This window comes from Psammomys obesus, unplaced genomic scaffold, assembly GCF_907164565.1.
Source record: "Psammomys obesus unplaced genomic scaffold, mPsaObe1.curated_primary_1811, whole genome shotgun sequence".
Taxonomy (NCBI): domain Eukaryota; kingdom Metazoa; phylum Chordata; class Mammalia; order Rodentia; family Muridae; genus Psammomys; species Psammomys obesus.
Window position 1 is genome coordinate 1,491,328 of NW_026596445.1, and position 13,312 is coordinate 1,504,639.

The 13,312-nt window shown below is 38.0% G+C and overlaps 1 protein-coding gene across 1 annotated transcript in view; it reads right to left on the reverse strand.

Annotated features, from left to right (window-relative positions):
* Pcdh11x (protocadherin 11 X-linked) overlaps positions 1–13,312 on the reverse strand; it is a 625,310-nt gene that overhangs the window by 289,521 nt on the left and 322,477 nt on the right. The window contains exon 5 of the mRNA XM_055598246.1: positions 12,159–12,188. Within this exon, the coding sequence (XP_055454221.1) occupies positions 12,159–12,188 (30 nt within the window). The remainder of the gene's footprint in view (positions 1–12,158; positions 12,189–13,312) is intronic.

Below are 13,312 nucleotides of genomic sequence, written 5' to 3' on the forward strand. Positions count from 1 at the left end.
TACCCATGAAGGTATCAAAGCACATGCTGAGACTCATAGCCAAACTTTGGGCAGAGTTCAGGGAATCTTATGGAAGAAGGGGGAGATCAAAGACTTGGAGGGGACAGGAACTCTATAAGGAGACCAACAGAGGCAAAAAATCTAGGCTCAGGGGTTCCTGAATAGACTGATAAATCAATCAAGGACAGTGCTTGATTGGAGAGGAGTGGAGAGGACATTGGAGATGACTTAGACCCACTTTTCAGATGTATCCCATGTGGGTTCCCTAGTAAGGGGAGCAGAGGCAGTTACTGGCTTGAACTAAGTTGCCTGCTCTTTGATCACTGCCCCCTGACGATGTGGCATTACAAGGCCACATCAAAACAGAATCCAGCCAGTCCTGATGAAACCTGGTATCTTTTTTTAAATTTTTTTTATTGTTTATTATTATTAGTTACATTTTATTAACTCTGTATCCCAGCTGTATCCCGCTCCCTTATTTCCTCCCAATCCCACCCTCCCTCCCTCAGCTTCTCCTTGCCTTTTTCCAAGTCCACGGATTTGGGAGGACCTCCTCCCCTTTCGTCTGGCCCTGTTTTATCAGGTATCTTCAGGGCTGGCTGCAAAGTCCTCCTCTGTGGCCGAGCAGAACTGCTCTTCCCTTGGGGGTGGGGAGTCACAGAGCCTGCCATTGAGTTCCTGTCAGAGATAGTCCCTGTTCCCCTTACTATGGGAAACCAGTTGGTTATTGAGCTACCACGAGCTACGTTCAAAAGGTTCTAAGTTATATCCATACTGCTAATTTTCACTGAGTTAAATTATTGTGACAATTTCATAGTTATTTTTCTCCAACAATAGTCTATCAATTATATCATATGGAAAGGTCAGGTACACATAAAAACTGATAGTAATCAAAGACAGTGATGCAATAAGATGATTACTTCAGACAGAAGTATGTTTGTAAAATAGGTAAAACATAAAGGACACAGACATTTAAAATTTTAATTTAAGTCTATTATTATTTATTACAATTTATTCCCTTTCTATCCCAGCTATGACCTCCTCCCTCATCTCCTCCAAATCCCACCTTCACTCCCTCTTCTACCCCTGTGACCCTCCCCTAGTCCACTGATAGGGGAGGTTCTTCTTCCCTTCTATTTGACCCTAGTATATCAGGTATCATCAGGTCTGGCTGCATTGTCTTACTCTGTGGCCTGGAAAGGCTGCAACCCCCAGGGAGGGGAAGTTGATCAGAGAGCCTGTCACTGAGTTCATGCTAGAGAGAGCCCCTGCTCCCATTACTAGGTAACCCACATGGAGACAACATCCATGGGCTGCTTTTGAGAATCAAATGAAAGGAAAATTCAAGTTAGCCATATGGTATAATACAGTATGAATAATATAGTTCAGAAAATAAAAACTGCAGATTCCATCCAAAACCATGGTTCCCTTCAATCATGAGAAAATAAAATCCAGAGAGCACACATGCATACAAAAAAGAAATCAACAACCAAGGCAGCATATAAAGATATGTCACAAAACATTAACAGTTGGAACACTAAGGATGATGTGCAACAATGATTTGAATAATTACAGGATAAGCATTGTAATCCTAATCCCAAAGGTTCAAAGGTTTTTCCAAATTTTCTGTTCTCTTAAGCCACTGATCAAATTTTTTGGTTATTGTTATATTTAACAATATAAATTCATTCAATGGAAAATAAATTATTAAGATCTTGCAAAAATGCTTTAGAGTATGTCTGCAATATTTTGTTCTTAGATGTTCCTATGAAAGAAATGTATGCAGTATGATAGTAAGCAGGTTCTTTGGATATCAATACCAAATTGAAGCCCTTACTATTTAGTTTTCTCATAACTCTACTAGAAATTTTAATAAAAACTAGTAAAATAAATATAAGAAATGTATTCATAATTGCTGTAGTTTAGTCTTATAGATAAGTGAGGTAATATTACTTTAAAATAATTATGTATTAAAAATAATCTTTCAGTAAAGGCAAGAAATACAGATACATCTTTTCAAAGGCATGTCATAAGATTTGATTGCATTTGGAGAAAAGTTTATAATGTCATATTATTTTTCCTTATTTATTATTATTATTTTTTGTTGCAATGTATTTAGTTTTTATCCTGGCTGTGGCCCCTTCCCACGTCTCCTCCCAATCTCATCCTCCTTCCTTCTTCTTTCCCTATGACCCTCCCCTAGTTCACTGATAGAAAAAGGTTCTCCTCCCCTTCTGTTTGACCCTAACCTATCAGGTCTCATCAGGACTGGTGGCATTGTCTTACTCTGTGGCCTGACAAGGCTGCACCCCTCAGGGGGAGGTGATCAGAGAGCCTGCCACTGAGTTCATGCCAGAGAAAGTCCCTGCTCCATTTACTCCAGTTGGATACTAAGCCTATGGGCTACATGTGAGCCAGGGTTTTAGGTCCTTTCCATGCATTTTCCTTGGTTGGGGTATCATTCTGTCTTCTTCTGCTTCCTATATCTATCTCATTTGTCCTTTTGAATGAGATTTGGAGCATCTTTCCTAGGGTCTTCCTTGTTCTTTAGCTTCTTTAGGAGTATAGATTATTGTATGTTTATCCTATATTATATGTCTAATATCCACTTATGGGTGAGTATATACCCTGTGTGTCTTTCTGCTTCTGAGTTACCTCACTCAAGATGATCTTTTCTTGTTCTCACCATTTGCCTGAAAATTTCATGATTTTCTTGTTTTTAATAGCTGAGTAGTATTCCATTGTGTAAATTTACCACAATTTCTGTATCCATTCCTCTGCTGAGGGACACCTAGGTTGTTTCCAGATTTTGGTTATTAGGAATAGAGCTGCTGAAAACATGGATGAGCAAATATCCTTGTTGTATAGTTGGACATATTTTATTTGAATCACTAAATTAAACTTTCAGGTGAATACCTAAAGAAAAGTCTTCCAAATATGCCTGATTTTCTGAACCAAAAAGAAAGTATCCTGGAAAAGCGAGCACAATGAATATTTTAATACATAATAGCTTTAACATTGTTGTCACTCAACCACCTTGTCTTTATTCAACCTGAGAGCAAATTGGGTACACAATTGACAGGAATCGGAAAGAAGACAGATGACAAAGAAGACCTTTCACTTTTACTCTGACTATAGTTGCTTTCTATTATCTATGAAGTTAGTCAGAAAGAAACCACTTTGCAACTTCAACTCAGGCAGATACAAAGGGATCAGGAACATATTCCATTGAGAATCTCAGTCAGTTCTGTTTCTGCCTTCTTCAGTTTAGCACTTTGGTGAACATAATTTTTTAAATTTTTTATTTAACTTTTATTAATTACACTTTATTCATTTTGTATCCCCCCCATAAGCCCCTCCCTCCTCCCCTCCCGGACCCACCCTCCCCCCCTTTCTGCATGCATGCCCCTGCCAAGTCCACTGATAGGGGAGGTCCTCCTCTCCTTCTTTCTGATCTTAGTCTATCAGTTCTCATCAGAAGTGGCTGCATTGTCAGGGTTCTAGGTTATCTCCATGAATAGTCCTTGGTTGGACTATGAATCTCTGGGAAGTTCCCTGTGTTCGAATTTTCTTGTTCTGCTGCTCTCCTTGTGGAGTTCCTGTCCTCTCCAGCTCTTACTATTTCCCACTTCTTACATAAAATTCCATTCACTCTGCCCGACAGTTTTTAACAAGCCAGGCCATTTGTGCAAAACCTCAGGGTAGTTTAGACACACACTTATCAGAGAAGATAGAGAACCCACAACGTCTATTTATATATCTCAAGGTTAATGATAACTATGAAAGAAAAAAAATCCCGCACTTGAAATTGATAAGCCAGTGAGTGCTAATACAAATAAATGCTTTAAAGTACTTATAAAAACATTTTTTTTAATTTACTTCTTTCATTTAGTTGAAATAAGTGTTGCTACAACTATTTTTTCAGCTAGAGGTGGTTGCATTTTGAAATGCACTTTCCTCTTAATTAGCTATTAGTTGCTCTAATATAAACTAGCTAGAGAGGGAATATACTTTGGACTGTGGCATTTAATTTTATTATGCCATTAGAATGCCACTAGATTATCTGTGAAATATTATATTTAAGAACTGATAAAAAAGTGTCTCTTTCTAACTGTTATTTGTAGTATAAAAATAGCTACTATTTATTGAGGTATCTGAAGCCATTTAAAAAGGTATAAAAATCATTGAGAATTGCCCTTGTCTTTTCATGGTTTAGAACTTAAAAATAATAAAATAATAAAACAACAATAAAGCATTTGTGAAGTTACTATATATTTAACTAAGATAATATATTTTTCTTAATTTTTATAAAAATGATATCTGACTTAAACTGAACATAAAAGATATAGTATAGAAGTCATAAAAATCTAAATAGCTAAAGTTCATGGATGGAAGAGATTAATTAATCTTTTATAGAAACATTTGCAATAAATTCAAAGTTAATGACTATTCTGACACTCAATATATTTAATGTTTATAGCTTCTCAAATTTAACATAAAAAATACCCTTCAAAACGCACACATAAATGCAGTGGACCTAAAACAAAGGGCATTAGAGGACAGATTTCATACCTACGGTGTACTGTAATCAATTTATATCAAGCTGTGTACAATAGATTAATGAAATAGCTTTAATCATGTTCTGCTGTAATAATGAATAGAAATATTTGCAAACTTTTTTTTAATTAAACGATTCTTATAAAGAACTTGCAAAAAATATACCCTATCTATTTGAATCTCTCTCTCTTTCCCCTTTCTCTTTCTCTCGGTGTATGTGACTTCTTGTTGATGTGTGTGTGTTTGTGTCTACATGCATGCATTGCTGATTGTTGAAAAAGCCTAAGGATTCAGAATTACTGAAGATGGAGTTACTAGCAGTTGTGAGCCACTTGACTTGGGTGCTGAGAACTCAACTCTGCTCCTCTGTAAGAGCCATATGCACTCTTAACTGCAGAGCCATCTCTCTAGCTTTAGAAACATTTTAAACCATTGATTCAAGTATACCACAAAATACCATCATATGGACATGCTAAATGTAATATTTGAATTCAATTAAAGCACTGTTTCATTATTATAGAAATAGTTTCCTTAACACAAAAATTTTGATATTTCCTTTTTGAAAAGTTTCTAGAAAAAGACCACCCTCATTTATATTCTGGCTCTGGTCTTGTGATGTTATAGCCTTATTATCTGTAATACTACCTCCTCAGTTATAAAAAGGGATACTAAGTCCTATTGGGGTGATTAAAATTTTATTTAACACCACCTCTATGCATATATGTATATATGTGTACAGATTCATGTATACAATGATTCTTATAAACATTTACACCCATACATAGAGACACATATACAATGATTGAAAATAAATCACGACAGGCACAGTGATGCACACCTATAATCCCAGCACTTGGAGTGGCAGAGCAAGGCAGTTCCCTGTGAGTTTGAGCCAGCCTGGTCTACAAAAAGGAGTCCAGGACAGCCAAGACCACGCAGAGAAATCCTGTGTCAAAACAAAACAACAACAACAAAACAGGATGCTATTAGCAGGTTATCATTCTTTGTTATGGAAAGCTAATAGAAAAAAATGGCAAAATGTTCATAACTATCCAGGTTTAACACTATGTTTTGTGTTTGCCAGACTTTAGGTTGTTTTTTTTTTTCCCATTCCTCTTGAACTCTGCCAGTGTCATGTCTCCAATACTTAGAACTCACTGAAAAAAAGATGACGTGTAACCCCCATAGTTAGTTTTTAATTTTTCCTTCATTATTATTAATTACAATTTATTCATTTTGTATCCCAGCTGTAGCCCCCTCTCTCATCTCCTCCCAGCCCCACCCTCTCTCCTTCTTTCGCCTTTATGGCCCTCCCCTTGTCTACTGATAGGGAAGGTCATCAGGACTGTCTGGATACTCTTTCTCTGTGGCCTAGTCAGGCCATCTCTCCAGGGGGCCAGTGATCAAAGAGCCATCCACTGAGTCCATGTCAGAGACAGCCCCTGTTCTCCTTACTAGGGAACCTACATGGAGACTGAGATGCACATGGGCTACATTTGAACCCCCAAATCTGTAAACTTTTACAAAGTTCCTATTTTTCTCTCTGTCACTCTTTTCTCCTTTGCATCCAGTGAAATTTTATTACTACTGTATTTACTTTTGTGCTTTAAATGGATAACTTTATTATTCCTTTTTTGGGTTTTGATTTCATGCAAGGAGTAAGTTTCAAAACTTCAACAAACAAAGGTCACACTGATCTTCAAGATATTTCATAAGGACATTTGACAACTCTCAGGAAAGTATATTGATTTATAACTCTGATGTTGTTATTTTACTTTTTCATTCAAACATTAATGATAATTCACTTTGACATTCTAGTAAAATTCCATTTTCACATAGTTATCACACTTGATAAAAACATGTAAGGGCATCAGATGTAGTAGATGACTTCCTGTCAGAACCTAGGCAAGTTGTTTTTCAAACCCCAAATTTGGCCCTTCAAATTACATTATAATTTTTATTTAAAAGATTTTATATACAGTGGAAACTATCACATGCAGGTACTTCATATATTTTTCAGAAGTTAAATGTTAATATAATTCAACCTCAAAACATGAGTAGAAAATCAAAGCATAATGCTAGACAATTTGTCATAGAACAGAAAATTTATTTTTATTGAGTTCTGCTATCTTTTCTAATTTTTATTTTTTATATTAATTACTGCTTAATCAATTTGTATCCCAGCTGTGGCCCCCTCTCTCATTCCCTCCCAACCCATTCTCCCTCCCTCATCTCTCCCATGCACCTCTCCAAGTCCACTGATAGGGGAGGTCTTCCACCCTTTCTATTTTACCCAAGCTTATCAGGTCTCATCAGGACTGGTTGCAATGTACTCTTCCGTTGCTCTCCTTTTGGAGCACATGTCCCTTCCATGTCTTCCTGTCTCCCACTTCTTTCATAAGATTCTCTGTACTCTGCCCAAAGTTTGGTTATGAGTCTCAGCATCTGCTTTGATACACTGCTGGGTAGAGTCTTTCAGAGGCCCTCTGTGGTAGGCTCTTGTCCTGTTTCCTGTTTTCCCCTTCTTCGAATGTCCATCCTGTGTGTCTTTCTGAGTGAGGATTGATCATCTTACCCAGGGTCCTCCTTGTTGCTTAGCTTCTTAAGGTGTACAGATTTTAGTATGTTTAACTCATATTATATGTCTAATATCCACTTATTAGTGAGTATGTACCGTGTGTGTCTTTCCACTTCTGGAATGACTCACTCAGGATGATCTTTTCTAGATCCCATCATTTCCCTGCAAATTTCACGATTTTCTTGTTTTTAATTGCTGAGTAGTAGTCCATTGTGTAAATGTACTACAATTTCTGTATCCGCTCCTCAATTGAGGGATATCTGGGTTGTTTCCAGCTCCTGGCTATTATGAATGAAGCTGCTACAAACATCGTAGAGCAGATATCCTTATTGTGTACTTGAGTATATTTTGGATATATGCCTAGAAGTGGTATATAGCAGGATCTTGAGGAAACACTATTCCTTATTGTCTGAGTAAGCACCAGACTGATTTCCAAAGTGGTTGTGGTTGTACAAGTTTACATTCCCACCAGCAATGAAGGAGCGTTCCCCTTTCTCCACATCCTCTCCAGCATATATTGTCACTTGAGTTTTTGATCTTAGCCATTCTGATGGGTGTAAGATGAAATCTCAGGATCTTTTTGGTTTGCATTTCCCTTATGACTAAGGATGTTGAGGATTTCTTTATGTGTTTCTCTGTAATTTGGTATTCCTCAGTTGAGAATTCTCTGTTTAGCTTTGTAGTTATTTAATATTAGTGCTCACACTATTTAACAAGAGGAGAAATTAGAATTATAATTTAGTAGGATGAGTAAGATAGTTTGTTCATTTTCCAGTTTAATTTTTATTATTTTCTTTTATTATTATTATTATTATTATTATTATTATTATTATTATTATTATCAACATCATCATCATCATCATCTTCAATTTATTCACTAGGTGTCCCTTATCTCCATTTGGTCCCATCCTCCTTTCCTTTCCTCTCTTTCTCACTTGGTCCACTGATAGGGGAAGTCTTCCTTCTTTACAGTCTGATCCTAGCTTGTAAGATCCCATCAGCATTGTCTGGATCCTCTTCTTCTGTGGGCTGGCCAGGTAGCCTTAACAGGGGAAGTAATCAAGGAGCAGGCAATGGAGTTATGTCAGAGACTGTCTTGTCTCCTCTTACTAGGGAACTCACACAGAGATTGAGCTGTCTATGGGCTACATTTGAACAGGGAGTCTAGGTCTTGTCTATGCATGGTCTTTTGTTGATGCTTCAGTCTCTACAGCCCCTGCACACCCCAGGCCCTATTTTTTGTTGTTGCTGTTGTTGGTCTCCTTGTGGCACTTCTGTTTCCTTCTGGTCATTCTTTATCTTCCTTACTCCAAAAGACTACCTTAGGTCTGTCCAAAGTTTGACTGGAAGTATTTGAATCTGCTTTGATACATTGCTGGATGAAGTCTTTGAGAGGATATCTGTGGTAGGCTCCATTCTTTTCCCTGTCTTCTACCATTTCTAATGTCTGTCCTGTTTTCTCTTCTGAATGAGAATTAAATAATAAAAGAAGGTAGGGGAAAAGGCCATGTAACCTATAAAAGCAGACTTCTCAGAGTCACACCATATTTCTCCTCAGAGACTATAAAAGACACAAGGGTCTGGGCAGATGTCATGCAGACACTAAGAGTCCACAGATGTCAACCCAGAACACTATACCTAACAAAACTTTCAATCAACATAGGTGGAGAAAACAAAATATTCCATGACATAACCAAATTTAAACAATATATACAGAGTGACACAACCCCAAAGAAGATACTAAGAAAAACTCCAATTTAACAAGATCAACTACACCCAAGCAAACACAAGATAAAGGTACTTTCACAACAAAAAAGCAAAAGAAAATAATCACACAAACAAACAATCACCACCAACATTACAATAAAAAGAACTAACAGTCATTGGCTACTAATATCTATCAACATCAATGGACTTTTTTATTAACTTTTTATTCATTTGACCTCCTTATTGTACCCCCATCCCCCTTCCCCTCCTACTGTCGCTTTTCTTCTCTCCCTTTATCCTATACATCCTAGATCATTAAGTTTCATCAGTAGAGAGCATATCCTCTTCCTCTGTGGCATGGCAAGGGAGTACCACCAGGAGGAGTAATAAAAAAGCTGGTAAGTGAGGCTCTATCCTATGTACTCTTCATTTCCCTTACTGTATTCAAAACATAATGACTGCCTACAGATTGGGAAAAGATATTCACCCACCCTATATCTGACGGAGAGCTAATATCCAGTTTATATAAAGAATTCAAAAAGTTATACAGCAACAAATCAAGTAATCCAATTAAAAAAATGGGTACAGAGCTAAACAGAGAATTCTCAATAGAGGAATATCTAATGGCAGAGAAACACTTAAAGAAATGTTCAACGTCCTTAGTCATCAGGGAAATGCAAATCAAACTGATCCTAAGATTTCACCTTACACCTCTCAGAATGGTTAAGGTAAAAAATCTCAAGCAACAACACATGCTGGAGAGGATGTAGAGAAAGGGGAACGCTATTCCACTGCTGGAGGGAATGTAAACTTGTACAATCACTTTGGAAATCAATCTGGCGCTTTCTCAGACAACTAGGAATAACATTTCCTCAAGATCCAGCAATACCAATCCTAGGCATATATCCAAAAGAGGCTCAAGTATACAATAAGGACATCTGCTCAACCATGTGTGTAGCAGCTTTATTTTTAATAGCCAAAATCTGGAAACAACCCAGATGCTCCTCAGTTGAGGAATGGATACAGAAATTGTGGTACAACTACCCAATGGAATACTACTCAGCAATAAAAAAAAAAAAAAAAAAAACAAACAAACAAGGAAATCATGAAATTTGCAGGTTAATGGTGAGAACTGGAAAAGATCATCCTGAGTGAAGTATCCCAAAAGCAGAAAGACACACAGGGCATATACTCACTCGTAAGTGGATATTAGACATATAATATAGGATAAACATATTAAAATCTGTACACCTAAGGAAGCTAATCAAGGAGGAGGCTCTGGCTAAGATGCTCAATCCCCATTCAGAAAGACAAAGAGGATGGACATCAGAGGAGGGAGAAAACAGGGAACAGGACAGGAGCCTACCACAGAGGGCCTCTGAAAGGCTCTACCCTGCAGGGTATTGAGGCAGATACTGGGACATATAACCTAACTTTGGGCAAAGTGCAGGGAATCTTTTGAAAGAAATGGGAGACGGTAAGACCTGGAGAGGACAGGAGCTCCACAAGGACAGCAACAGATCCAAAATGTCTGACACAGGGGTCTTTTCTGAGACTGATACTCCAGTAAAGGACCACTCATGAAGATGGTCTGGAACCCCTGCACAGAGGTAGCTCATTGCAGTTCAGTGTCTAAGTGGGTTCCATAGTAATGGGGACAGGGATTGTCTCTGACAGGACCTGTTTGGCCTGCCTTTGATCACCTTCCTGTGAGGGGGGAGCAGACTTACCAGGATACAGAGGAAGATAATGCAGCCACTCCTGATGAGACCTGATAGACTAGGATCAGAGGGAAGGGGAGGAGGACCTCCCCATCAGTGGACTGGGGGAGGGGCATGGATGGGGACGAGAGATGGAGGGTTGAATTGAGAGGGGAGGAGGTAGGGAGGTACAGGGGGGCTACAAATTGAATAAACTTTAATTAATAAAAATAAAAATAATTTTAAAACACCCATGCACATAAAAAAAAACAAAAAACAAAAAACAAGTGTACTTCCTTTGCAGAGGACAGGAGTTCAATTCCAAGCACCCATACCAGGTTTCGCAAAACCATTTGCAACTTCATATTTGATGCCTCTAGACCTCAGAGACACCAGCACTCACATGAACATATCTACACACAGACTTACACACATGTACAAAATTAAAGATAATAAAATGAATCTTTAAAAAAAGAAAAGGGGATACAGACCAAGTTAGCACCAGCCTAGCGCTGCCTGGCATTATCTGAAAGCACAGATATGCTGTCTGCAACATGCAGAGAGAGAGACAGAGACAAAGATAGAGGCAGAAACAGACAGACAGAGTGTGGACGAGTTGCTGGAAGGCCTGAACTGGAACAGTTTTCAACTCAGCATTCCACTGTTTCTCACCACAGACTCAGACTTCCCTCGGGAACAGAAGAGTAAGGAGAAGGCAGTGCAGTTGGTGGAAGCTCTCACAGGCAGCCAACAGCAAAGAAAGGCTTGTTCACTTAGTGGTGTGGTTTAAATAAAGACCCCTCTGTCAAAGGCGTGGTTCCCAGCTTGTGGCACTTGTTGTTAGAGAGTTCGGGACACTTAGAAAAAGTGGAACCTAACAGAAGGTTTTCTGGTACCTGAGATGTGCCACTGAAGGAGGTTACTGGGACCTGTGTTTTCCATGTTTTGGCCAGGAGGAGATTATTTTCATCATGTGTTTTCACCATAATGTTCTGTCTAATTAGAAGACCAGCACAGTGTTTCCCTTGGATCCTGAGCTCATACCTGTCAGACCTAAACGCAAAATAAAACTTCCTCTTTTAAAATGGATTCTCTGTTTGTAGATTGGGTTTCTGTTTCCTTCTGTTTCTTAGAGTAACAAGCAGGCAGAGACACACCCAACTGAACTAAGGTGGGTGTTTAGTTTTAAAAGAGTGCTATAACTTAAAGGCCACTGAGTAGTTTATCCAAGCAGAGAGCTTCTGGGAAAGAAAAAAATAAATACAGCATTCACAGGGCCCTTAAAAGTTAACATCCCAGGGACTGGAGAGATGGCTCAGTGGTTAAGAGGACCTGAGTTCAATTCCCACAACCACATGGTGGCTTTCAACCATCTGTAATGGAATCTGATTCACTCTTCTGCTGTGCGTGAAAACATAAAATAAATAAATCTTAAAAAAAAGAAAATAAGACTCAGCAAATGCATCCAGAACTATGTAAGTAATACAAAATATACAGAAAACGCAACATGAATTTCTCGTAAGGCAGAACCATAACATATGTCATATTAACTACTGAGAGTATTAACTTGGGGCAAAAGGTGAGTTTCAACAATTTAAATAAAAAAACAATCTTACCTTTCCTGCCCTTTTCCCTTCAGATCTCCGCTGATTTTTGATAAAATGGAGACAAGGGAAGCAAAACAAAACAAAAACAAAGACAAAAATTAGCACTAAATAGTTTACTACATAGCGATTTTATTTTTTTACAAAAATATGTCAATAATACCAGTGCAATTGTACAATAATTTTACTCTGTTTTCATTCCTTTAGGGGTAGTTTGAGCAAATAAATATAACGGTATTGTAAATTTCATGAAACAACATGAAAAGCCACATAAAATACTATGTTTGAATTTAAAAAACTTCAGTTAACCTACATATGCATTAACTAAAATAATATACCCTTTCCATTAGATATTCTCTTTTGATATCACATACATCTCACAAAATTTTGAATGGCCAGGTCTTTTTTTTTGAATATAAACATGTTTCTTATTTAAATCAGGATGAACTAGGTTCATTGGGCATTTCTGAATTAAGAACAAAAATATCTGTATGACATCAAGACAAAATTTCTAAATGTTAAGTCAATAATATTGATGGTTCTTTATTTAAAATTTATTTATTTATTATTTATTACAATTTATTCACTTTGTTTCCCAGCTGTAGCACTCTCCCTTGTTTACTCTCAGTCCCTCCCTCTTTCCCTCTTCTACCCCTATACCCCTCTCCTAGTCCACTGATAAGGGAGGTCCTCCATCCCTTCTATCTGACCCTAGCCTATCAGGTCATCAGGAATGGCTTCATCTTCTTCCTCTGTGGCCTGGCAAAGCTTCACCCACCACGTGAAGATGATCAAAGAGCCAACCACTGAGTTCATGTCAGAGACAGCCCCTGCTCCCCTTACTAGGAAACCACTTGGAAATTGAGCTACCTATGGGCTACCACTAAGCAGAAGGTCTAGATCCTATCCATGCATGGTCCTTCGTTGACACATCAGCATCTTCAGGGTCCCCTGAGTCCAGGTTTTTTGGCTCTGTTGGTCTCTTTGTGGAGCTCCTGTCCCCTCCAGGTCTTTCTATCTCCCCCTACTTCTATAAAATTCCCTGCACTCTGCCTAATGTTTGTTCACAGAAGCTTTATTTTTAATACCCAAAATCTAGAAATAACCTAGATGTCCTCCAACAAAAGAATGGATGCAGAAATCGACATACATTTACACAATGGAAT